The sequence below is a fragment of the Vipera berus genome (assembly GCF_964194415.1).
Source record: "Vipera berus genome assembly, chromosome: 3".
NCBI classification, from domain to species: domain Eukaryota; kingdom Metazoa; phylum Chordata; class Lepidosauria; order Squamata; family Viperidae; genus Vipera; species Vipera berus.
In genome coordinates this window covers 112,077,385-112,105,066 of record NC_138204.1, presented here as the reverse complement: position 1 = coordinate 112,105,066, position 27,682 = coordinate 112,077,385, and the positions used below count along the sequence as shown (strand labels likewise).

The following is a 27,682-nucleotide window of genomic DNA, read 5'->3' as shown; positions in this document are numbered from 1 at the left end:
ATTTTATTTTAGTATCATGCACACAATCTTCAAAGCACAAATACTACAATTAGCTCCTGTGTCACAGCTTGGAAGGTTCAAGAGAGAACATTGCCCCAGGCCAAAGTATACTGAGGTATCTACACAGTACCTAGAATCTTTGACAGCAGAAAAGCTGGAATAAGAACAGGCAAAGATTGACCAATACCAACTTTGGATTCTGATAGAAGCTACAGAAAAAAATGGGACATTTAGGCATCAACCCTTGGCCACACCCTCTTCGCTCCCAATGAACCGCCACCGCTGAACCACAGCTAGCTTTCATGGCCAGCGACTGTCCACTGCCAATGGCCCCTGGCCCTCCATCCTCAGCCCTTTGTCCCTGCCCATTCCCCAAGGCAGGGTTTGACCCAGGCGTTTTGCTGCACAGGACAAATAGCCACCAGCCAATTGAGTGGTGGGCAGCAAAGCAGGCATGGCCAAGGGAAAGCACCTAAATGTCCTAGACCTGCTACAGAAGTGATAGAAAATCAATGAGTGTGTTTGACTAGAAAGTTTCTTCTGTTATCCAAAAAGGCCTGAGTGATTTGAACTCAATAACAACAGCTTCTGTCTTCAGCAGGAAGTAGTACTGAAGATATATTTTCCCAAGAAAAAGCGGCTTAATTAATTGAGATGACAATCTTTCCTGTAGATTTACGTTGAGTCACATGTGCAAAGGCTTCATTTACCTGAATAGCAATTCAAAGAAAGGGTCAGTAAATGTGTTACAAAGTTGGAGGTGTAAATCTATTTAGTGTCACTCATATATTCACTGCGCAATAAACACACAAACAGACTCACAGGATGCTGAACTGTGAAAAATGATCCTGTGGGTACATTTTATGGCACCAATTATATTCCTTGAAAGTTGCAGGCATAGATTGTTTTGTTTTATCCCGAGTGGCATAAAACTAGGTAAAAGCAGAAACTTGATTTGGTGGATTGGAAAATTTTACAGAAAGCCATAATTATGCAAGGTCAGAAATAATTCCCAGTTCCCCCTGAAACTGAATATAAGAATCTAGATAAAATCTAATTAAGGATACTATGTACAGAAAATGATTTCCATAATTAAAGACAATGGCCAACATTAAAGCTTTTCCCAAGTTAATTGTGGGAGTTAATTTGCATGTATTTAATGAGATATGAAAAGCAATTGGACTCTTAATTAGAAACAATTAGTGATAAATACATTGGATGAACTGAAAGGTTCCACCATTATTTTCAACTACATGCTAGCATGGCAAAGCTTTGGACATATTCCTCTTAAGGAGAAACTTCGTTTCAATATTATTTCAAGTTTTACCTGTTCTTCCCCAAGAATATGGTATAACATACATCCTAGGCACCAACTTCATCTTAATAGAAGTAGAGTTGAGAATTGAGAGATAAGAGGTTAACCCCCCAAATTTCATGGATGAGCAAGAATTTATTCTCATGCCTTCCCTTCCTGAATCTAAAATGGAAATGCAACACTGGAAATACTTGCATTTCATGTCTTTGCCAGTGGCTAAAATCAGCCCATCTGCTCTAGATCTCCTATGGGAAAAACCTACTTACTCCATACCAAAGCTTTATCTTAAACAAGCAATGTGGTAATGGTTGCCTTTGCCACCCACTATACTGATAAAATCAGTAACCTGCACCATTGAAATTTATGGATGAGTTTTTTATTCAGAAAGCCAATTTATACTCCAGTCCTATACAGAAAGCAGCCGTGATAAATCTGAGCTATACTTTTCTCAAAAAATAAAGGATCAACAATATTATCCTGGAAAATAGCAGTAGGACATATAGACATATATTCACCAAACTTCATTAGAGACTTGGCTCTTTGAGCTCTCTGGCCCAGGCTGAGAATTTTAACTGGGGTTCTATTTTCAGGGATAATTTAATATTTTTAATTGTCTTTTAACTTTTGTATTTTGTATTGGTGTGATTTTAAAATGCCCTGTAAACCGCCCTGAGTCCTTCGGGAAAGGGCGGTATATAAATCTAATAAAATAAAATAAATAAAATAAATATTTCTTTCCATTGGACAATCCAAGAAGTTCTGCAAAAGTTTCAAAACTGTTAAAGTCAAGCTTCTTCTCCTTACCTCCTCTAGTTTGAACACTTTTCCTATGTGAGGCTGGATTTGACCCTCTTGATAATAAGAAAGAGCTGAAGAAATGGTTGAGGAGAAGACTGGGAACTCTTCATCCCGGTACCGGCCCCAAAATATTCCCAGAGCAGAGATGTTTTTCAGAAGCAGTATGTTGGCTGGAATGGAAGGTATCGTTCCTCCAGCAAAACCAACCACCACAATTCTGCCTTCAAAAGCCAGACTGCAAAGATGAAGCAGAGAGAGACTCAGAGATTAGTGCTTGGATCAAATAGTTAATATAGCAGCTCCATAACATTTTAAGTGGGTCAAAATGTATTCCTGAATGGGTGGAAATCAGGTCAATTAAAGCAAAAGAGCTATTTCTAAAGAGAAAGAGCAGATGTACAGTTGCTAGGAGCTGTGCTAAATGGTTTCAGAAACAAAGGGTTTACAGCAGTTTACAAGTAGTCCCCAACTTATGACCACAATTGGGATCAGAAATTAAGTTGCTAAGTGATGCAGTTGTTAAGCAAGTCATCGCATGACTGGATTCAATTTTGTGATGCTTTTTTAATCATGGTCTCTGGCCAAATCATGTGATCATTAGGTGAATCACATGGTTGTTAAGTGGATCTTGCTTCTCTCATTAACTTTGCTTATTAGAAGTCGGCTGGGAAGGTTAAAATTATGATCACATGAAAGCAAGTTGCTGAAATTATCATAAATATGAGCTGGTTGCCAAACATCTTAATTGTAATCACATTACCATTGGGGTGGTATGATGGTCATAACTTTGAAGATGGGTCGTGAGTCACTTTTTTCAACACCATTGTAACTTTGAACTGCTATTAAATGAATGATTGTAAATTGAGGACCAACTGTAATACAGGAATGGAGAACTACTGGCTTTATAGATGTTGCTAAACTACAACTCCCAAATCCCCAGCTATTGGCCATGCTGACAGGGACTGCAAGGAATTGGAATTCAGCAATAGGTCTGAATTAGGTCTACCATAATTAATATTTTGGATACAATAAGGGAAAAGATTTCTAAGAATAGAACATTGTGACCAAGAAATTGGAGATATTCTAAGTTTATCAGACATTTTCAGATATCCTGCATGATCAAGAAAATTGAATTGAATTGAATTGAATTTATTAAATTTATATGCCGCCCTTCTCCCTAAGGACTCAGGGTGGCTCACAACAATAAAAAGTTAAAAAACATAAAATACAAAATTTAAAAAAGAATTAAACCATAAATGTAATAAATACAATGTGTCCCTCCTCATAAAAATCAGATATGTTTACAGAAGATAAAAGTGATTAAATATGCAGGGGACTTTTCTATTACTAAGAGAAGTTATAATCAATTCTTCCCCTCTAATTTCTTCTGAGGTACTTTAAAAAGATATTTTTCTACCACTTCTCACATGCACTGGAAACCACTCACTGAAGACTCAGATTTTGGGAATTCAAGTTTATTTCCAAGCAGATAATGATTATTCACTAGCAGGGAATGGCCCTAATTTGAACTACTTTCAAGTGGCAAACAGTTAATCCAATGAAGTCAGAATAGCCTTATATCAAATAATTATGAGCTATATTTATATCAAACAGCCTTGATGCAGTTCCAAAAGAGCTGTAAAATCCACACCAAATTCAGAAAAAAGCACAAAACCCTCTACACCTTCACTCTGCTCACTATAGCCCTTGCCCTAAGAAACCAAAAAATTGCAGGATCCAATCTGGGTCAGTCACTGGGACCAGAGGTTTTGTCTTCTGAGCTTTTGGACTCGTGCTGGAGCCCATCCTCAGGATCGGATCCTGCAATGCTATCCTGGGACACATATTCGCCTTCTTTTGTGAAACCAAAAAGTTGTCATATTTCGCTGTCCAGAAGAAATAGATCATGGTTTAGCCCACCTATGTAATGCCTGCTTGAAGATGTCTCCACCGACGGTGTCGATAACCACATCAACTCCCTTGTTTGCTGTCAGCTTCTTCACCTCTTCTTTCAGACTAGTCTCGTTGTAATTCACACTCTCAGCAGCTCCTTTCTGGATAGCCAGTCGGCATTTACTGTCACTTCCTGCTGCTGCTATCACCTGCAATCCCAAAAGACAACTGTACATTCTTCCAACTGAAATGGTTGCATTATAGCAGCCCTCTCCATTCGTGGTTGAAGCCAACAGAGCTTTCCCCAGCTTTGAACTGTCCAACGTATCCATTATAATTTCTAAACACCATTGGTCATAGAACTGTGAGAGTTGATGTTCAACACACGTAGCACCCAGTAGGTTAGAGGGAACTGCTCTACATTTGGATGGAATCTAAGATGATGGGTCTGGTTGAATTTTCTGGTTTCTTACCTTTTTTCCTTCATAAGTAAAATTAATGCTATATTCTCCAAAGGAGGCTTATTGGGAAGAGAGCTGCCCATTATTTTTCCTTCACTCTGCAGTTTTAGAGCAACCTTTAGGACAAAGCCATGACTCCCAAGTTGCTTATGAGAGGAATAATTGAAAACTTTTTTTCTTTTCATCTAGCAAGGCTCTCTATTGTGAAAGGCCCCTCTTGAAACTGGTAAGGAAACCTTGTAGGAATAGCAATTCTGAACACTGCAGTCTGATAAAGAAAGGTAATTTTATGAGTAGAATCTTGTATGTTTACCTAGTTGTTACCTGATTTTACAGCAGAAATAATTATTTGACAACCAGAAGTGGTAAAGGAGTTTTCAAGATTTTTCAGCATTCTTGTCTGATTTGGAAGATTGCTTAGATATATATTAATACTGGTAAAAGAGGGCATACCTTTGCTTTAAGAACATTAGCTGCAACATCCACAACTGCAAGCCCTGTAGCACCAGCGGCTGCAGTCACTAAAACAGTTTCTCTACAAAAAAAACAGAAGCATGGTTTGAGACTGGAGAGATGTATTAAATGCTGATGATCTAAAACAGATCTCCAAACCTGGCAACTTTGAGACCTGACTTCAACTCCCAAAAATTCCCAGGCCATCATGGCTGGCTGAGGAATTCTGGGAATTCAAGTTCACAAGGCTTAAAGTTGCCAAATTTGGAGATCCCTGATCTAAAACATTAAAAATCTGTCGGACACACTTCCTCACTTCACTCCACCCGAGTGTCCATCTGCATTATTAGGCTCACTATGAAGAAAACTAGGCCCATCAAATCAGGCTGAGATCACATACGCAGAATTGCTTTGCTATGCTCCCTTCGTCCTTCCATAGCTGAAAAGCAGTCATGCTGCCGTAAACGTGGACTCTGCCACAGCACAACCTTAGCACACACCTGGAATAGATCTATGCTGTTCTGTTCTTCATATAGTTTGAACTAGCATACATTTTAAGGGACATAGTTGATAGCTCCTTAGTTAGAATTCCAGCCCTATCCAATATCCTTCATTGTGTGAAAAGCCTTTGCTAACTGATAAGCACATTGCTCCTGGTTATTTGGTGCACTGTTTGCTTTTGTCTTTCCGGTTGTAGCATTTTTATTCTTTGGTAGACAACCCTTGACCCTTTGGATCATTGTTTCAGAGATATTTCCTTACTAAATTCTTCAATGCCTTCAACAATGTAGAGTTTCTAATATATTTGAAAAGTTCTTTAAAAATTCATGGAGATATTCAGAGAGGTATCTGTATCCATAGCACAGTCAAACGTCAGAACTGCAGGAAATGTTTTGTGACATTTTGTATTATGTCATAAAATGCTTTATGATAATTTTATGTCATAAAATGTATTGTAAAATTTGCCAAATTTCTGTTCCACAGGCACCATGGGTTACAGACTTTGGATTCATTCTATAAGTTAGCCCATTTGAGATACTTGGTTGACAAAATTCTTCCCCATGATGCACTATTTTGCTAGGTTAAAGTTTACAGATACAAGAGTTATAATAGTTTATCAATTAATATGGATTGACATTTGACCATTTAAGCTGTAAGTCGTGGTGGCACAGTGGTTAGAATGTAGTATTGCATGCTAATTTTGCTGACTTGACAGCAGTTTGATTCTCACCAGCTCAAGGTTGACTCAGCCTTCCATCCTTCTGAGGTTGGTAAAATGAAGATCCAGATTGTTGGGGGCAATAGGCTGACTCTCTAAACTGCTCAGAGAAGGCAGTAAAGCATTATGAAGTGGTATATAAGTCTAAGTGCTATTGCTATTAGCCACTAGGTGGCCATAAAGAATTCTCTGTTGAGATCAACATACCTGTTAATTATCATAAGAAACCAAGGAGTCAGTGCTTCCCTGAGAATTACAACTATTGAAAACAGAACCAGGTTGGTCATTTGAATTACTTCCATTAAAATAGAGATAGTCATTTTCAAGCCTTTGCACCCTCTCTGCCAATCAATCAATTTTAAAAAAATAGCTCTAGAAGGTTATTGTTGTTTTTTAGCCAAACCTTCACCAAGTCTAGGAACCAGATGCAAAGAGGCCATTGTGGATGAACATATCTCCACCCCAGATCACAAAACCTCAAGACTCCTCCTCCATGTGCCCTGGGTTATCCAAATAGAAGATCTTGAGTCAGGATAACAGAGAAAATAAATTTCCAGATCAGAGCAACTAAAGCTGGGCTGCCTTTAGTCCAGACTTAGGAGAAAACATAGCTGCTTATGAGGGCATATCCTCTAGAAACCATTTGTGGCAGTTCATGTTGAGGCAAGAAGCTCTAGGGATTTGGCTTCAAATATCTGTAGGCTCTTTCAGGGAAAAAAAGAGCAATGAAAACTGGAGAGCAAGTCAGAAGGATCTCTAATTTATCTCAAGGACGTAAAGTTGGGCAAGACTGACCTAGTAGTAGTTACTGCCTGTCCTAATTCTGTATTTCCTTGTTCCATGATTATCTTACTGGCTGAAGGGATAAACAGAGAATGTAGGATTATAAGGGTACAACATGTATCTTCTAACATCTTCAGACAGAGGTGATACAACTAAGGAAACAGCCAACTTTTTGGATAACTGCTCCTACAGATTCCTAATTTTTAGCAGTCCATTTTGTTAGGAAAAAACACACCTTACTTCAAATCCGATGCAAATCAAATATATCCAGCATATTAAAAATAAAGCAAAAACTCATATACAACCAGGGCTTTTTTTCTCATAGAACACTCAGAATGGCGTTCCGGCACCTTTTTTTACACACACACACAAAAAGCTGAAGGAAACTGTTCCGGAGAGCCAAATTCTCCTCAGCAGCACACCAAGGAGGCAGCCATATTGCCAAGGACCAGAATACATCGCAGCGATAGGCGTTCAGATGGCTGAAATTGAAGGAAACACGTTCCGTATGGGCTAATTCAAAAGTGGGAGGGTAAGAAGGGCTGAGCATGAACAGGTTGCCTAGCAACCTGCTTGAACAGTCTCCGTAACTTTCAGCTCCCGGTGCAGGATGCCTTGCCTTTTTTTCTCTCCTTGAATGGTCGAGTAGTGATCATGATCATCCCAAAAGGTCTGGTGTTTGAAACCTACTCCATGTTTTTTAAAAAAGAAAAAAGAGGGAAAGTTCCTTATATGAGGAAAAAAATAGTTCAATACTGTATCCACATCTGACATGGTATGTTTTGGATTCTAGTATTATGAGGAATTGAATTAAATTGTCCTTATTTGTGTGATCCATCCTTTTCATTTTCCAGTTCAAATACGTTGTATAACAGAGAGCAGTAACAATCATAAAGTTTTACCATGTCTGTAAAAGAGATTCTTAAATGAAAAGAATGCTATGTTTTGTTTTGACTTTTTTGTTGTCGTTCTTTCTATCTTGAGTTACTAACAATGGAATAAATGTTTTTATTAAGCATCAAGTATGAGAGTTATTATCAGTTTGGAATATATCTGTTCTCTTGCTCTACTTCAGTAAGGATTTCAACCAATAAAGAACATTTCTCCACATTTTGATAGCATAAATTGTTTAACTAAAAAGGATAGAAAGGCAAAAAGACCCAGTAACAGTACAAGACAAACTGTGACATGAACTTCAGCTAAAAAGAATAAAAGAAGAAACAGTGTGCCCAAACAGTCTTGGAAGTGCCACTTAAGAAAGACAATCCCCCCAATAAATTTTGCAATGCATACGAAGAGCATCTTTTTACTTGTTCCGTTCCAACTACTGTTAGCAAAATTGAATGCCAGTTTGACAGGTTGATATTATAAGATAAGAAAATTAATTATGTACACTAAAGAATATTGATGCATATTCTTTAGTGTGTATTTGAATATATATATATATATATATATATATATATATATATATATATATATATATATATATATATATATATATATATATATATATATATATATATATATATATTTGTTTTCTGAGGTTTTCGCGGGTGTTTGTATGTAGATCTTTGGTTATTCGGGTTTTTTCCCCGCGTAGAACTAAAGGGGTAGGCGCAACGTTTCGACGGAATCCCATTCGTCATCATCAGGCTGGTGGCTTTAGCTTCCTTCTTCTTCACCAGCTCAGGTCTGGAGCTGGCAGCTGAGACCAGCCCATCCACTCAGAACACACCCCCACCCAATCAGAACACACCCACCATTCAAAACACACTCCCACCCAATCAGAACACACTTGGTCCCCCACCCAATCAGAGCACACCTCCACCCACAGAACACACCCCCTCTGGCAGTTTAAAAAAGAGGAACAAACAGCCACATGCTTCTCCCAGAAGAAGGAAGCTAAAGCCACCAGCCTGATGATGACGGATGGGATTCCGTCGAAACGTTGCGCCTACACCTTTAGTTCTACGCGGGGAAAAACCCGAATAACCAAAGATCCATATATATATATGAACTCCCTGCCCCACATCACTGAAATCTGTTTGGCACTTGACCCTTCTGAAATCTTAGTGGTGCCACATAGATACAAACTAGAAGCTTTATGTGCTGTAAATTCATGTCATAAGTCTAAGAACCAGGGCTTTTTTTCTCATAGAACACTCAGAACGGCATTCTGGCACCAATTTTTGCACACACACAAAAAAAAAGCTTTTGCACAAGGTGTGCTACTCCCTCTATTGGCTTTTGAAAGCCTATTGGCTTTCGAAAGCCAATAGGAATTGCTGCTGAGCACGCCAAAACACCCGGCTGGCAAACATTGCACTGGCAAGTTGTCTGCAGTGAAAGCGAGTTGGCAGGAACTTTGCACCCCTCCCTGCTGCCCAACTACACCATCTCAACTAGGTAAGTAAGAAAGGACAAGGAGTGGGAGGTGGGTTCTGCGGAGTCCATGTGCACTCCTTCCTTGTGCTCACCCATGTCAGGCAGGCTGGTGGCCTACCCGGTGCTGGACCTACGCCACCATCGCCTCACCCTGCGCGCCTACATGGCCATCTTGCAGCACCTGGCCCGCCCTGCCTCCGTCGCCCACCCCGCTCAGCCCCGCTGTGTAGAGTGGGCCCTGCTGCTCCCACAGCACCAGCTGCGTCGGCTCCAGCCCCAGGGAGCATCCCACTGCTAACACCCCTCGTGCCCATGACCGCAGCAGCGCCATCGCACCCGCCTCCTGCGCCTGCCAAGATGAGAGTTCCAGCACCTTTTTTTTAAGAAAAAAGTACTGTCTACAACATTTACAAAATTGTACATTAGAACAAATCATAATTAAAATAGTGGAATGATTCTGAATGCTATGCAATTTGTCTAATGATCTGTTAGACACAGGTCTTAATATCTTCCAGGCAGGGAAAGCCTCAAGATAGCCATCAATTATTACAGAATTGCAACACAACCCAGAACTTTGTTAACCAAATAAGACTTTGTGGTACTATTGTTGGGCTTCCACTCACCCTGGTTGTGTTTGTGCTCTGTGTTTCAAGGCCAAGATGGCTGTCCCATAAGAAGTAGGCAGTGCTGCAGCTTCTTCATAAGGTATTCCTTGGGGGATTTTCCAAAGCAACTTTCAAAAAAGGAAATAAAATGAATTCCTGAACATAGGCATCACAAGCCCTCCAAACCTATTCTCTGAACTTATCTTCTGCAATAAAGAACTTCAGAACAACAGTGACAATCCTAATTAACTAACAGTATGACAAGTAGCACAGATTGCAAAGTAATTTTTCCAAAGGTCCACAATCAAGTAACATAAATATGCTGCCACTTTAATCAACTGGACTGAGGAAATTACCGGTACCTTTGTGTGATCTTACAGATTGATTTTACAAGAAGGAAGAATACTCATTTTCTTCTAATTTTTCTAGGATCACAAAAATTTATCCCTTTCCCCTATTGGATAAGCTTCCCATCACTTGAAGTCTTGACAAGAAGAATATTTATAAATTGGGTTTCTTTTGTTACTCCATATATTTACTCTTCCCATTGTTCTTTCCTCTTTTAAAGTTAGGTAAAATGAGGTAAACTTAATATTGCCAATATATAAACAAAATTTATTGAGTAAATTACGAGTGATGAATATTCATGTAATCTTATTTATCCTCTTACATATTTATTTTGGCGGGTGCTTTTGCAAAGAATTAAAAAAGTATTGGGGGGATTATTTTTTCATACCTTTGAATCTGCAATGCATTCTTCTGCCAGAGCTTTTCCATTGGTCACACCAATGACACAGTCCCCCTGTCAAAAGTCATCATCATCAAGTGACATAAATATGCTGCCACTTTAACCAACAGGAGAAAATCACAAGGAGGAGAAAAGTTGACACGTTCCCCCCTTTTGCCATGGGCTAAAAACATATCTAAACAAGTAGAAGATATTTAAAATATCAACATTTTAATCAGCATTTCATTAAGTTAACGTATGAATGTTTACAAAATTGTACATTATTGTACAATTGTACAAAATTGTACATTAGAATGAATCAAGCTATAAACAGGAATAGTGAAACAGTTCTGAATGCTATGCAATCAGTCTAATCTGTTAGATACAGATCTTGGTATCTTTCAGGCAGGGAAACCACCATGCTGAAAAAGCTCTGGGCAAGGTTGATTGTTAAAAATCTTGTTATTTTTTGAAAACATTTTGTAGAAAGATTAGTCACAATTTCCCACTTGGCTCCAAATGGATAAAGTTAACCAAGATTTGTAAGCTTTTATTACAGCTATAGTGTGGAATATCTGAAGAATAAGGAATTTTACTTAATTTCAATTTAAGGAAATCTCAATAATGTTACATAAAATTCTAATGACAGAATCTCTTGAATATTTCAAAACATTGAAAGCGTGAGATTAGAGCTTGATGAGCTTTACTGTAACTCTCTGTGGTAAAGAATTCTTTTTAAATTTATTTCAGCTCATCATCAAAGAACTGAACATGAAGATAATCCACAAGTGACACTGTATTTGACTAAAACTGCATTATATTATTACCTTTCTAGAATTAGTTAATGAAAGTGTAAGCAAAATGGTATATATTGCTACTATTGTGCAGTTGGCAACAAATTCAGAAAACTATTTTTGCTCAAAACCTATTAGGAAGTCAGAAACATTGTCCAAAAATACAATAAATAATGTTGGTTTCTTGTTCATTTTTCTTAAGACATACATTGATGCAATATGATAATATTTTGGTTTCTAAAGTTCATTGCTACAGGTAGGTTTGCTACAAAATTCACTGGAAGATTAACTTTCATCTTTCTTTAGATCGGTGACATTTGGGAAACTATTGTTGCTGAAAAATTAACACAATAAAGAGCACTGAAAATCTGTACTATTATGAATAAATTAGTTCAAATCCATTTAGAATATATGAACAATATTCTTCCTAATTACTTTCAGAGTGAAAATACTGAGTATGTCTGTTTTACAATTTGTGTATTTTTTAAAGAAGACATCTGTATTTATGCATATTCTCTTCTCATTCTCTTGCTGTCCTAGTTCACAGATTACAAATGCTGTAGTCTAGTGAGCAACTACTAAAGGAATTTCCATATTCTTTTTTCCTAGGCCAGCAATGTACTAAATTTGCATAACAAAATGATCTTGTAAGGCTTACTCCAAAGAATCTTCCTTACCTCTTTGATGTTGGTGACAGCTTTCCCAGTCTCCACCACATCTCCTGAGTATTCCATTCCTAAAAGAGAACATCATCTCTATAATAATACAGAGTTATTGCATGAATCATCAGTTAGTTCCACACTAGTTGTCACATCTATCATCAGTTACTTCCACACTAGTAGCAACCACTTTACATGCAGAGCAAAAACACAGACCTGGTAGCAAGGCAAATAAATGCCTAATTTGCAATGCTATAACTTCTTTTGTGTCTAGCAAAAGATTTAAGCCAAAGGAACAGATCTGATTTATAGATGGCCTTCACTGTTTTCAGGAGATACAGGAGTAGCAAGGTCAGTAATTTTCTTTGCAATATCAAATATACTTTGAGTATCAGCTTTCTCAGGTCAAAATCTTGGTGACTCTTATTTATTTATCGAATTTATTTGCCACCTATCTTGCAGTTCCAATGACTCTGGGTGGCTTATTGACATAATTATCTTGGTGGCAGTAAGAAAATGGTTTATCACTGCTTCTTATTGAGATGTTTTTAATTTTTCTTATCTAACCTGGGATCCTGGAAGTCCCTAGTGGTTTCCCATTCAAATACCAGTCAGGTCCTACTCTATTGAGTTTTTGAGCTAAAACAAGGCTGGCCAAGTGTTGCTATCTGCTGAGACATTTGCCCCATCATCTTCTGGTGACCAATGCATTCAGTTTGAAAATTCCATTTTCAGGCTCCAAATGCAGACTTTAGAGGTCTCTATATGATCTAATTTGGAAATACTTTTCATAATTCTTCCCATCTCCTACTTTTTATTTTATCTCCTCTCAAGGCTTCTGGAGAATTTGAAAATTTTCACACTGTTTTATGCCATTTTTCTTGACCACCAATGGATTCTACATTACTCCCCCTCTCTTTATATATACTGTACATACGATATATATACGTGTGTGTGTGTGTGTGTGTGTGTGTATCCCATACTAAAATAACATCATAATCATTGCTGAGCACTGGCCAGAAGATGTCACCATGAGCACAATAAAAGAATTTTTTTTAAAAAATAGAACAAAATATTAATACTCTTATTTTTTAAAAAAAAATCTGTTTTTTATTTATCTTTTTTAAAATAAATTTTATTAAAAGTTTTCAGGAGAATGAAAAACAAACACAAACTAATGCAAAATAGAAAGAACAAAAATAGAGAAAACAAGAAAAAAAACAAGTGCAGGAAGAAATAAAAAATAAAAAAAGTTTCTGATTTCCTCTACAGCAAATATTATTACAAAATTATCTCTTACTGTATGATTACATAAAAAGCTCATTTTTTCCCATTATCTATTTTTCCCCCTAATCATCAAAACAAGTCATAAATGTATTTTTTCCACTTCATGCAACAAGTCTAAAAGGGGTTCCCAATCAACCATAAATGTAGGTATTGTCTTTTCTTTGATCAAGGAAATTAATTTAGCCATCTCTGCAAGCTCTATCATCTTCACCAACCATTCCTCTATTGTGGGTAGAGTTGAACGTTCCACTTTGGAGCATAATTTTTTAATCTATTGCTTCCCAGTAGTTACATCTCAGATAAAAAATGTATGTCTGAAATTTGCATAGTCTTCTTACAAAGCAGGTGTCTCATTAAGAAATCTAGGAACAGAAAGGGAATTAATTATCAGCTTTCTCCAATATGACACTGTCAGGAGGTTAGACTGCAATTTCTATCACTGGATAAATTTATCCCAATACATCTATTGGAGAAGGCTGATCTAGGAAAGGGTGCAGATTTGGTCTTATGTTAGGGCTCCTTCTCACAACACAGACACCATGAAAATGTTTTCACTCACCTGGGATGAATGGGAGAGGATGGCGATGTTGATAAAGACCCTGGCAGGCCAATATGTCAGCAAAATTGACTCCACAGCTGTGGACACGAACTCTGACCTACAAAAAGAGACAATCCACATTCCTCACATAACCAGAAAAGTCTTTGTGTGTGTAAGAAAGGGAGGCGAAGGAGATAAATTACCGTATATACTTGAGTATAAGCCGACTCGAGTATAAGCCGAGACACCCAATTTCACCCCCCAAAACTGGAAAAAGTTATTGACTCGAGTATAAGCCGATCTGCCGTTCTGCAAGCCTCCGCCGCCGCCGGAGGCTGGATCCGCACTCTGCAAGCCTCTGCCGCCAGCAGAGGCTCGATCCGCCATTTTGCAAGCCTGAATACACAGGAATACCCTGTGTGGCCGCGGCTCTCGGGGAAGCCCTGGCTGTCCGCTTCCTCGCTCCACGCTGCCATTCGGGGCCCGCACGTTCCCCGGGCAAATCGCGGCGCCCAGCAGGTGAGGAAACACGCCCGCTCCAGTGGCCCCCCCTTCCCTCAGGAGACGCGAAGCAAGTGACCGCCCGGAGCTTACCGAGGACTTGCGCGCGGCCGAGGCTTCGGTGCTTCCAGGATCGCGCGCACCTCTCCCAAGCCGCCGCCGTCCGGAGACCTGCCGAATTTTGGGGAGGTTTGGGGAGGTGCGCGCGCACCTCCCCAAACCTCCCCAAACGTCGGCAGGTCTCCGGACGGCGGTGGCTTGGGAGAGGTGCGCGCGATCCCGGAAGCACCAAAGCCTCGGCCGCGCACAAGTCCTCGGTAAGTTTTTTTTGTTGACTGGAGTATAAGCCGAAGTGGAATTTTTCAGCCCAAAAAGTGGGCTGAAAAATTCGGCTTATACTCAAGTATATACGGTAAACATTTAAGTACAGCGGGGTTTTTTTTTCCTCTTTAAAATCAAGCCACAGCAAGTGATCTGATTAACTTAGGAAATGCAACAAATGAAAGAATTATTTTCTATACACGCATACAAGATTAATCTGATGAATTCTCATAATATTCCTGACTGCTGTTTTGGGCAAGGGAAGAAGAGACCAAGAAAGAAAGTGGATTCCTCATCTGACTCCTGCTTCCTTTCCACAAGATGTATACACTGATTGCCAGAAAATGAGGGGAGTGGGGAAATTGGGTTGTGCACATCTTTGAGTTAGTATTGTCTCCAGGCAGCTGACTGGACAAGTCACTGTGGCTTTCTTGGAAATATTTTTCGGAAGTAGATTGCCATTGCCTCCTTCCTGGAGCTGAGAGAGAGTGACTGGCCCACAGTCATCCAGCTGCCTTTGTGCCTAAGATGGACTAGTAGTCATAGTCTCCTGGTTTCTAACCACTATTCCAAACTGTCTCTCTAGAGCAGAAGCCCCCAACCTTTGGGGCACCAGGGACTGGTTTCGTGGAGAAAGGTTTTTCCACAGACCGGAGGGGGTGTGGTTTTGTGTCCTCCCTGCATCCCGTGAATGGGGCTTTGCTTGTTTACACAGCCCAGTTTCTGACATGCCACAGCCCAGTGCCAGTCCACGGACCAGGGGTTGGGAACCCCTACTCTAGAGAATAAACTAGAGATGCTGCATAAAGCAATATGGTGAACAAATACCTGTCCTATCAACGCTGGCTAGCAGAAAGAATTTTCACTAAACTGGTAAGGAAGCTATTATAATCCCAGTTTCTTCTTAGGTTACAAATATACCTTAAATTATTCATAAAAATAGGCATATGTAGGCCCAAAGCTTCTAGAAGTGAAAATAATATATACCAAGATCTGAAAAAGCTTCTAAATTCAAGAAAAACTATTGACTTGGGGAATTTTTTTGTGGTTTAATGTTAACCCAATTAAATGTAGTAAGGATTTAACTACCACCAAAATTTTTGTTTCTGCTTTTCAATAGCACATTATTTTTTTATTGTCTATTAATCATGTTGCCAGCCTTTTTATGGTGTCTTTATGAGTTGTCTGAGTAGTAAATGACATACTGCCTTTTCAAAGCATATCAGTTTTGATTACTGCATTGCAAACATACAGTTTTCATGACCTAATCAACAAGAAATCCACAACTCTGAAAAATGCCAGCTCTCTGTGAAAAATCCTCATTTGCATTCTGTTAGAATAAGCACAGCCACTTTTCCCATATGGATCATTGCATATTGAAAACTCCTAGCTTAATATTTCAAAACCTGATTGAAGAAGACATTCTTTGCTTTAAAAGTCCCACCTATGATCAATTTAACAACCATATAAAATAAATGGTTAAAATATAATTTATAAATGTAATCATTTTCCCAAGGACTGTTTATGTTAATCATCACCTTAAAGACTAACTATAACTCAATAGCATAAACCTTCACAGATTATATTCCACACCTTCAGATGCAGTCAGTAAATGCTGTCAGAAACTCAGTTTTTGGAAGATAATAATAAGAGGAGAGGATGGTTTGTCTTTGTTACACACATGCCCCCTAGTTATTTCAAACACCAAGGAAAAACTAATATCTGGTCTTTCAAAGCTTAAAAATGTTTTCCCTCATTTGTGGGGAAATGTGTGGTAGCAGTTATGGTTCACAAAACAGGGCAATTTTATTTTGTCTTTACAAAAATAATGTTCTTTCTCTCTCTCTCCCTCAATATGCTATATTTCATGCTTTCCAGTTACACGATCACTTTTCTACTATACATAACAAGCAGATATAGCATATACATGATATGGGTTCTGGTTATCAAGTAATGATAAAGCAAACAATATTTATTGTATTTACACATAGAGATCAATTAAAGTCATTGTTATGGGATCCTTGGTGTTATGTATGGGGTTTAAGTAGCAGCTCAGCAAATACCACCAGGTGGTGCTGTACAGTTACCAGATTGGCTGGTTAGCTTTTGGCGGGAAATTCAGATGAAGGGATTGGCCGGGAGTGTACCTGGCAAGGTATATAAGGGGTACAGGTAAACCCCCTTTGTTTAGTACAGTCCTACCCACAATAAAGAGCTGTTGCTGTCTCATTTGCCTGCTGTCTTCTACGCGGTCCAGAACCCACTACATAATAGTGGCGACGAAGGTGGGATGCTGCTTCACTCAGAGCTGAAATCACTAGCTGAAGTCACTAGGATGGAGGAAAAGGAGTATCTTCCTCCGATTTCCTTCTACTGAAGCAGCATCCACAGGACCGGACACAGCATGGCAAAACTCGGTCAGATCTGCAAATTCGACGTCAGCCATCCCGAACGCTGGGAATCGCATCTGGGCCAGGTTGAAGGATACCTACTGGTCAACCAGATCATCAAAGACTGCTTGAAAGTGGCGGCCCTGCTGTGCATCAGCGGCCCTGCCGTTTACAATATAGCCGTCGGGTTGTGCTCACCGACAGCTATCGGAACCGTTCCCTATAGTGATCTCACGGCCAAACTAAACAGGCACTTCATGCCATGGAGGTCCGAAATGTTCTGGCGCTTACGGTTCGTCCAGCAGATCGAGCTACCTGGAAAACCAACGGCCAACTTTATAGCGACCATGCAACAGGCCGCCCGTCTCTGTAAGTTTCCCGATTTAGAAGAGAGGCTTCGCAACCGGATCATTTTTGGTCTAAGCGAGCAGAGGCTGTGACAGAAATTGCTCGCGAAGCCTACAATGAGCCTGCAAGAGGTTCTGGACGAGGTCCTGGCATACGAGGCGGCCAGCGGCTCAGGCCAGACCACCCACCGACCTAGCAGCAGATCTGGAAGATCAGTCCACCATGAGAGCGCTGCGTACGGCGGAACAGACGAAGACAAAGCAGCTGAAACTGATGCAGTACACCGGAGGCCGGACAATCGACAAATTCAACAGCGTGGACACCAAGGGGCCCATCGGCAGCCAACGCCATCACAAAAATACACTGGAGGGAACGGCGCCGAAACTACCTCTGGAGGCGGAGCAACCAGTCCCAAGTGTGCCAGCTGCGGAGGAAACCATACGAGGGTGGCCTGCAGATTTCACTCGGCTAAGTGCCGGGTCTGTGGAAAAACAGGCCACATTGCAGTGGTCTGTTGGAGTCGTTCCTGGGATGAGGATGCATCGCCGAAAGGTACCAGCAAACCCCAAGTCACCACCTCCAATTCTTTTGTGAGTCTTAGAGCTGTATCCCACACTGGGGTCCATCGGCTGCTCACCCCCAAAATTAAATTAGAGGTCTTTTTGCAAGGCATGCCTTGCAAAATGGAGCTCGACTCCGGTTCCGCCGTCTCTATAATTTCGTACGAGACGTTTAAACTTGTGTGCAGCTGGACCAAGCGGTGAGCACAATTAAGACCTACCAATCTAAAACTAACTGATTTTCAAAATGCACCAGTTAAAATTAAGGGGGAGGCCACCCTGTTGGTGGGGTTCAGGGAGTTCCGTGGGCACTTGGATGTCCTAGTAGTCGAGGGCCGGAGGACTAGCCTAGTGGGGCTGGACTGATTTGGGGCTCTGGGCATAGGGATCTCAGGGATCCATAGCACCCAGGCCAAGAGCCTCAAATCCATCTGCAAAATGTTTGCAGACGTATTCGATGGCAAGTTAGGAAGGTACACCGGGCCACCCATTAAATTCAAACTGAACTCCAACATCATGCCCGTTAGAAGTAAACCCTGGAGAGTCCCCTTCACTCTCAAAAACAAAATTGAGATTGAATTAGATAGGCTAGTGGAGCAAGGGGTGTTAGAACCAGTAGAAGGGGGAGAGTGGGAGACCCCTATAGTTACCCCACTAAAGGCTAATGGGGAGGTGAGAATCTGTGCTGACTATAAGTGCTCGGTGAACTGGGCCCTTAATCCGCACGCTTACCCAGTTCCGACGGTCAGCCACGTTCTTGCCTCTCTCCAGGGCGGCGCCATCTTTGTGAAGCTGGATCTCGCGCAGGCATACCAGCAGCTCCCAGTTACCAGGGAGACGGCAGATGCTCAAACCATAGTAACGCATAGAGGAGCTTTCAGAGTTAACCGTTTGCAGTTCGGTGTCTCTGTAGCTCCAGGAATTTTTCAGGAGGTGATGGAGAAGACCCTGAAGGGCATTCCGGGAGTATGCCCTTACTTTGACGATGTCCTCATCACTGGGAATACTGAGGAAGTACTGGCTGAGAAACTGCAGGCTGTTTTAAGCAGGTTCCACTCTGCAGGGCTCAAACTCAAAAAAGACAAGTGTAGCATTGGGGTGGCATCCACAGAATTCCTAGGGTTCAGGATTGATGCCAAAGGAATCCACCCTGCAGAATCCAAGGTAAGGGCAATCAAAATGGCCCCTACCCCCACAAACAAGGGGGAACTGCAAGCATTCCTGGGGCTCCTGAATTTCTACCATTCATTCCTCCCACACAAAGCAGCCATAGCTGAGCCTCTACACAGGCTCCTAGACAAGCAAGCTGCATGGAACCTGGACCAAGGTCTACGACAAGAGTTTTAAAAACCTAAAGGAATTACTGTCTAGTAATTCCACTGACACCTATTTCATAGAGTCAAACCATTTGCATCACTTGCGATGCATCTCCCTATGGAGTGGGCGCAGTATTGAGCCACCTAGAAGAGAACGGGAGACAGGTGCCCATTGCATACTACTCCCGTACATTGTCAGGGGCAGAAAGGAATTACACCCAGATTGACAAGGAAGCCCTGGCTATAGTGGCCAGGGTCAAAAAATTCCATGACTACCTTTATGGCAGGGATTTCATCATATTCATGGATCATAAGCCATTATTGGGGTTGTTCACAACAGACAAACAAACCCCTTAAATTCTGTTACCGAGGATGCTCAGGTGGTCCATATTCCTATCTGCATACACTTACAAACTGGTTCACAAACCAGGTAAAGATATGGGCCACGCAGACGGGTTAAGTAGGTTGCCCCTAGCAAATTCAGAACCTGATCTGGCGCCTGCAGCCCAAATACTGACCATCCAGGATTTACCCGAGTGTCCCTTACAAGCAAAAGACATAGGCGCTGAAACAACTACAGACAGAATCCTAACCAGAGTTCAGTCTTGGGTAGTCACGGGGTGGCAAGAAAAGAGTCCAGGCCCGGAATTCCAGGCCTACTTCAATAGGAGGCATGAGTTATCTGCCCACAAGGGATGCCTTTTGTGGGGGAGGAGGGTCATTATTCCCGAGACACTGAGGAACACGAAGGACACCCGGGAATAGTCCGGATGAAAGCTTTAGCTAGAAGCTACCTGTGGTGGCCAGGTCTGGATAAGGCCATAGAGGAGCAGGTTAATAGTTGCTATGACTGCCTAAGGTCCAGACAGGAGATGCCCCATGCACCTGTACACAAATGGGAGGCCACGCACACCCCTTGGTCCAGAGTCCACATTGATTATGCTGGTCCTTTCCAAGAACAGCTGTTCCTAGTGGTGATAGACAGCCATTCAAAATGGCTAGAGGTGATACCAGTCAATAACATGACCTCGGCCAAAACTATCCAAGTGCTCAGGGGGCTCTTTGCCACACATGGCCTCCCTGACGTATTAGTTTCAGACAACGGGCCTCAATTCACCTCTGCTGAATTCCAGGCATTCACCAAGGCCAACTTGATTAGGCATGTCACAACTGCACCCTTCCACCCATCGACCAACAGATTAGCAGAACGCATGGTACGAATGACCAAGGACGCATTGAGGTGCATCATCAGTGGCGACTGGCATCAAAGGTTGGCACAATTCCTGTTAGCACAACATACCACACCTTGCACAGCCACGGGGAAGAGCCCAGCGGAACTTGGTTGTGGCAGGCGCCTTATCACCAAATTGGACAGGCTACACCCCGACAGAGTGGCTGCGGAGACTGAGCAACCCAAGCTCTCTAGAGAATTACACACCAATAACCTGGTTTGGGCAAGGAACTACAGGCCGGGACATGCATGGATTCCGGGGGTGGTGGTTGACAGAACTGGGCCCTTGTCCTATGTTGTAGGGGTGGAGGGGGACCGTCAGATCAGACGACACATAGACCAAATCAGGAAGCAAGTTCCTTAAGGGTCACAGATCGATCAACCCCAACAACCGACAACAACAGGACTGGAGGAGAGTAGGTTCATACAACAACAGGACCACGACCAGCACGACAGTGTGTGTGCTAGGGATGACCCTGGAATGGGTCAACCAGGAACACTAAGCCAGGACTCAACCACTGACTCTGCTGTCCCAGACGAATGGCAAATGCTGAGATGGTCATTCAGGGCTCACAGGCCACCTGCCTATCTCGCAGACTATGTACAATCTTGAGGGGGGGACAGGGCCTAGAGTCAAGTCGTGGTTTGCCATTAACCATTGTAACTGCTGGAAATTTTGGTGCATGATGTTTGTATATTGTTTATTCTTTAAGGGGGAAGGGGTGTTATGTATGGGGTTTAAGCAGCAGCTCAGCAAATACCACCAGGTGGCGCTGTACCGTTACCGGATTGGCTGGTTAGCTTTTGGCGGGAGATTCAGATGAAGGGATTGGCCGGGAGCGTACCTGGCAAGGTATATAAGGGGTACAGGTAACCCCCTTTGTTCAGTACAGTCCTACCCACAAAAAAGAGCTGTTGCTGTACTCATCTGCCTGCTGTCTTCCATGTGGTCCAGAACCCACTACATAATACTTGGTGCTCTATGAGCTTGGTTCTTTTCTTGCAGATGTTTCATTACCCAACTAGGTAACATCACCAGTGCTAGAAGGGAGCTGGGTTTACTCTCATTTTATAAACCAGTGGCTTGCCATGTCAGTGTTGCTGGGAGTGGTCTTCGTGGTTTTTTAATTAGGCTGTTGTTTACTATTAGCTTGTTTGTCTGAGTTGTCAGAACATACCAAGAACCTAAGATTTCAATCCTGAAGTACGAAAGTTCTCTTCCATCAAAGTCACTGGTTTTCATTAACAATAGGGAATAAAAGTACATGATTTTCTTGGTCTGTTCATTCATTTGTTGCCTTTCCACATATAGCAAACTACCCTACAAATGCTCTTTCCAGGTGTCTGAATTTTTCTACAAGCAATCTAGCAAGAACTAAGATGCTTCAAAAGAATCGGCTCTTTTATTCCCAACTAACAATGCACTATCAGGTAGTCCTCGGCTAATGATGGCAATTTGGGACTGGCAACTCTGTTGCTAAGAGGCATGACGGTCAAGCAAGATGTCATATGACTGCACCAACTTACATTGGCAATTCTGGCTGTGATTGTGAAGAAAATCCTGCACAGTCATTAGGTGTGACAATACATGATCACCATTTGTGACCCTCTGTCAGCTTCCTCACTGCCTTGTCAGACTGAAGTTCACAAATGGTCACCTCATGACCGCAAGATAGTGTGATTGTGGTTATTGCTAGCTGGTTGCCAAGTATCCAAATTATGACCTGTGGCTCTAGGGATGCTGCAATGGCCACCGCTTCAAAGACTGGCCATAAGTCTCCTTGTTCAGTGCCGTTGTAACAGTTGCTGAACAAGTGATTGTTAACTAAAGACTGCCTGTAAATAAATCAGTAGGCTAGAAACTATTTGCACAGATTAGTAAATTCTTTATAAAACTGTAGTAATAGTACAATTTTCTTTCAACTATTTTGTCTGACTTCCTTTCCAGAGGCCCTTTAAGGAAGACAAATCACATTATTTACTAAGGCCAGATGATAGTTTATACCTAGGAAATGGGCCATGAGACAAGATGATAAAAATCCAAGGGGGAAAAAGGAAGGGAAGAAAAGGGTATAGCTATATTCATGCAACATCTGCAGCAAGTTAGTCTTAAATGGAAAATAGGTGTAGTCCAATTACATCCCACAGCTATGAACTGTATTCAAAGAGTCCAGTTTAGATTCCTCTCAAAGTCTGACAAGATAGAGAAGCCTTACCAGAGATCTGAATGGAATGTTTCCAATGGCCTACATCGAAAAGGCCGAAGACCACACTCTGCCCAAACTGTTTTAAACAAACATTCATGGTAAGCTAAATCCTACAAACAAAACCATCCTGACTGATCACGTAGAACTTTCGACCTAAGTATTGTTACTTGCTTACCTCGTGCGACTGAAGCAAAGCAGATGGGACATCCCCAACAACCAATGGCTTTTTTAATTCAGTGCACAGTACTGCTCGAAAGGTCCTCTGGGGCTGCGAGAAGACAATGCTGCCTGGAGAAAGGGGGTTCCATGATTTGAAGCCAAAAATATTCTTCCTGTAAAAAGAGAGGCAACGGATTCTCACAGACCCAGTTTACTCATTTTTTCTTTAACCTTCTTTTTAAATAAGATTTCTTTTCATTAATCTGGTATTTGCAAATGCAAATCATTTTAAGATCCATTTGTTATAATTGCAAATGTATGCAATTATAACATTCTTGTGAACATTAATGTTATATTCACCTAAATGTTGATTTGAGGTCCTCTCCGCATCTTCCCCAATAAAACCACATAGGGTTGCAGTCTATAGCAGGGGTCCCCAACTCCTGGTCTGGGGACCGGATTTGGGCCGTGGCATGCCAGAAACCGGGCTGCATAAACAAGCAAAGCCCCATCCACGGGATGCAGACAGTACGTGAAACGACACCCCTTCTGGTCCGCAGAAAAACCTCTCTCCGTGGAACCAGTCCCTGATGCCCAAAAGGTTGGGGACCTCTGGTCTATAGGACAGCTATATGTAAAGTATTATCATCAGTTTTGTTTATCACCAGTGGTTAAGGGACCAAACTAGAAACTGCAAGACTATGAGGTTTAGTCTTGCTTAGGCACAAATCCAGCTGGGTGACCATGGACTAGTCATTCTCTGTCAGCCCTTAGGAAGAAGGCAATGGTAAATTACAGGTAGTCCTTGACTTACAACAGTTCATTTAGTGACTGTTCAAAGTTACAACAGCACTGAAAAAAGTGAGTTATGACCATTTTTCACAGTTACAACTTTTGCAGCATCCCCATGGTCACATGATCAAAATTCAGATGCTTGACAACTGGTTCATATTTTTGACGATTGCTGTGTCCTGGGGTCATGTGATCACTCTTTGTGACCTTCTGACAAGCAAAATCAATGGGGAAACCAAATTCAATTAACAACCAGGTTACTAACTTAACAACTTAAGTGATTCACTTAAGAACTGTAGCAAAAGAAGTCATAAAATGGGGCAAAAATGTCATAAAACTCACTTAAGAAATGTCTCACTTAACAACAGAAATTTTGGGCTTAATTGTGGTTGTAAGTTGAGGATTACCTGTACTTCTGAAACACCTTGCCAAGAAAACTTAGGGATTTGTTGAGGCAGTCTTAAAAGCATTGCACAAACCGTCCCAAAAATCTCCCCGTTGCTTAGTATCCAGGTTCTCCAGACTAAATGTACTATATATACCAATTTCAATCTTTCCACATAAAATTGATTTTCCAGGTCACTGCCCATCACAGTTTCTTTTCAATGAATACTTTCTCATTTATTTCCAGCGTTCCTAGTATGAAACAAAAGCATATGGACATGTCGAAAGCCTTCACCCTTTGTCTTCCCTGAATGTGCACAAAGACAACAATGCAGTAGAATGCATATGGTGATCAAACTAAAGATATCACAGGGGTGTTCTATCACAGTCTCTCCTGGGTGCCTTTGACTCAGAATACTTAGAATACTTATTCATTCCATTCAATATAGAATGAATAAGTATTTAAATCTATTTGGAGTTTGCTAAATGATAATTTATTTCAGCTAAAGTTTTCCTTTCCCAATCTCCCTTAGGTTTCCTAACTCCGTACGGTAATACTAGCAGCAACCATTACTATTTTCTTCACTTTGTGAATTCAATTTTTCTCCAATTTTGTTGTTTAAAACTCACCTACTGCAAACAATGTCCTTATCTCAGAACACTTTTTAATTCAGTAAAATAGACTGCAGCCCATAAAATATTGTAACTTTGTTCATCTGTGAAGTACACAAAGACTTCCTGTTTTAGATGTCTTGAAAGATAAATATTCCGATTATAAAAATCTCTTGATGGGAATTCAAATTTCTCAGTCTGGAAATCTCCCAAACTCCATAAAATAAGATTGCAGAAAATATATTTTTTTATCTTTGAGAAGCTGGCAAATATATATATATCCTTTGGTATATACCCCAAAGGTCTTGCCAGTAAGCTAGTTCCGTAAATCATTTTTAAGATTTCAGAGCTTGTTAAGTGCTAAATAATAAATGTTTCATCTAATTTTAAAAAGTAGTGTATCATTTCTGAATTTGCTTCTCTATTTTTGAATTTGTCTTTTTAGCAAATATATCCATTTAGAAGTGTGGCTGAATTTGACTCCTATGCATAGCCTGAGATCACACTTAATTAGTTTTAAGGCATTAGATAACGTCACATACACAAACATAACACAAAATCCTCCAGTTTCTCCAAAGGCATAGAAGTTTGAACTGTCCACATAAACATTCAGGCAAAGAGAACACAGTTAATGGCAGATATAAACGTCTTCTAGCACAGAGCTCCCCAACCTTTCCGGGCTGGTAGCTCGGAGGAAAAGGGAGGTGCAGGGAAATGTATGCACACGTGTGCACGCACCCATGCCCACGCGCAAAACAGGCATGTGCACAGCAACATGAGTGCCCATGCACAAGCAGGCTGCGTGCACCCACAACAGCGCTGATGGTGGTTCTGGCGTCCATGCACATAAGCAAATGGGCCGCCAGTGCCCACATGACACTAGCGGTGGCACTAGCGTCCCACACATGCACAAATGGGGCTGCTAGCACCCGCGCAGTGGCACTAGTATGAGTGGGGAGGGTGCATGCACACGTGCATGCACTGGCCGGCCATTCCCGCAACCCAGTGGCCAATAGGCCACAGACCAGTACCAGGCCGCAGCACACAGGTTGGGGACCCCTGTTCTATCTAGCATATAGGTCTTTGCAAGATGGAAGTCCAATGGAAGATAGGGACAGGCCTGACTTATAAGAACAAAATAGCCATCTCATCAGAAATTAAGTGTATTGTCTAAAAAAAACCCCATAATTTGTCTCAAGCTAGCATAATTATTTATCAAGAATGTGCCTAACAGTTAGATTCCATTTTGTGCATCCAGTCTTAATGTGTGCCCATTAAGAAACTGCAAGAACTGTTTGTTAGCTGGCAGTTTTCTTTATTACAATCTGAGAACAATGAACCCAAACAACTCCCAGAGGATTTGACCCTACCAATGAACCCTTGGAGGAAGACAAGTGGAGGTATGTCACACACAGAAGGAAACACAACACTCAAAGAAAGAAACAACATGCAACAAACAAACCCCTTTGCCCAATCCTAGCGAATCAGAAGCAACCCCATTAAAACCGGGCAATCGATTTCTCCCCTTAGAAGGAAACACACAGACCCACAACCTCTCCTTCAAACATGCAGACACCTAGCGAAGAAACAACTTCAAATAATCCTTAAAAAGTCACCTCAAATATCCCTAAAAAAGCCACATCAACAAACACAGCTGAGACAAACAGAAAAGCACCCCAGACTGCAGCGCGCGCTCCCCCAAAAAGGAAAGGAGAGTGTTGGTAATAGGAGATTCTATCCTCAAAGGAACAGAATCATCCATCTGCAGACCAAATATACAATTCAGGGAGGTATGCTGTCTCCCTGGAGCAAAAATGAAAGATGTGGCTAAGAAACTAACCAAAATAATTAGGCCCACAGATTACTACCCACTCCTCCTCCTCCACATTGGAATGAATGACACTACAAACAACCTGAGTGCAATAGTGAAAGACTATAAACAACTAAGCAACAAAGCGAAGAAGCTAAGAGCACAAGTAGTGTTCTCATCAGTGCTCCCAACTAAAGGCCAACACCCACTGAGAGAAAAAAGAATCTCAGAAATAAACCATTGGCTAAAGGGTTGGTGTCACCAAGAAAACTTTGGTTTCCTGGATCACGGACTATAATTTCTACATGAGAAACTCTTGGCAAGGCATGGGCTACACTTCACAAAAACAGGCAAAAATGTACTTGGAAAAAGACTCTGGATTTATAGAATAGAAAATGCTGAATTTTTGAAATGACGAAAAATTTCAGTTCATTCAGTGCTATTGAACAAGCTGCAGACCCCGCTAATGTTTTTGGTACGCACGATTCATGTTAAGGTTCAGCCCTCTACGTTCCTACAAGATGATCTCAAGAAATTCAATGTTTGCTTCTGAAATGGACAGGCAAAGCTCCAGTCAGTCAATCTCCTTTAATCCATTGAGATCAGCCCAGCAAATAAAACTAGCCGAGGAACAAAACTGGAGTTAATAGAAAGAGAGTTGGGAAAGAAAAAGCAAAACTCGATTTTCCAATGGTCAAGCTGGAAGAGGATGTTGGCTTGTAGGAGGGTTAAAAGAAGAGAGGAAGGCGGGTGGTTAGGAACTGGCGAAAGAGGGCGTTTCCGATAAGCAAAAAGCTGCACCTGCGGCACGCCAACCGGGAAGCCCTCCTGGCGGTCAGGCCCCAACGTAGCAACGTGCCTCCACTCGCCATCGCCAGGCCGCCCAGCGAAGGCAACCTCACGGTCTTGGGCGGCGCCTGGCTTCCGCATCCGTTTCATCCGTCAAATTAATTCCCGTAGGCTTTGTGCTCACTGGAAGTTTCCGCCCACTCAATGAACTTTATTAGCCTAACGGGGTCGGAGGGAATCTTCCCCGCCTGTCCTTGCCGGGTTTCTTTTCCAGCAACCAGGCGACCGTTCCGCGGGACTCATCGAAACCGCCGTTTTTAAAAGCGATCGCGGGACTGGCCAGTT

General features: G+C 41.5%; 1 protein-coding gene across 2 annotated transcripts; it reads right to left on the bottom strand.

Moving 5' to 3' along the window:
* Positions 1–27,457, bottom strand: LOC308666290 (quinone oxidoreductase-like protein 2). Of its 2 annotated transcripts, XM_081324972.1 has the most exons (11): positions 27,350–27,457; positions 22,967–23,123; positions 13,939–14,035; positions 12,111–12,169; positions 10,649–10,714; positions 9,931–10,040; positions 4,921–5,002; positions 4,034–4,215; positions 2,120–2,348; positions 823–932; positions 1–710 (listed from the first exon to the last, which is right to left on the bottom strand). In XM_081324972.1, exons 1-11 carry the CDS (start codon positions 27,418–27,420, stop codon positions 707–709), a joined length of 1,167 nt encoding a protein of 388 aa, XP_081181098.1. In that variant the 5' UTR covers positions 27,421–27,457; the 3' UTR covers positions 1–706. The 2 variants fall into 2 exon arrangements, with proteins under 2 accessions (XP_081181098.1, XP_081181099.1); XM_081324973.1 differs by lacking the exon at positions 823–932.
* Positions 27,458–27,682: the final 225 nt, after the last annotated feature.

Bases quoted from the DNA above. Each gene is read 5' to 3' on its own strand.
- LOC308666290 (XM_081324972.1), bottom strand. From the start codon at position 27,420: ATGGCGAGTGGAGGCACGTTGCTACGTTGGGGCCTGACCGCCAGGAGG. The intron at 5,003-9,930 runs GTGAGTGGAAGC...TTTTTTTTGTAG, and splicing joins AGAGCACAAACACAACCAGG to AGAAACTGTTTTAGTGACTG. The intron at 933-2,119 runs GTAAGGAGAAGA...GCTTTTACCTAG, and splicing joins AAGTGTTCAAACTAGAGGAG to TTTTATGCCACTCGGGATAA.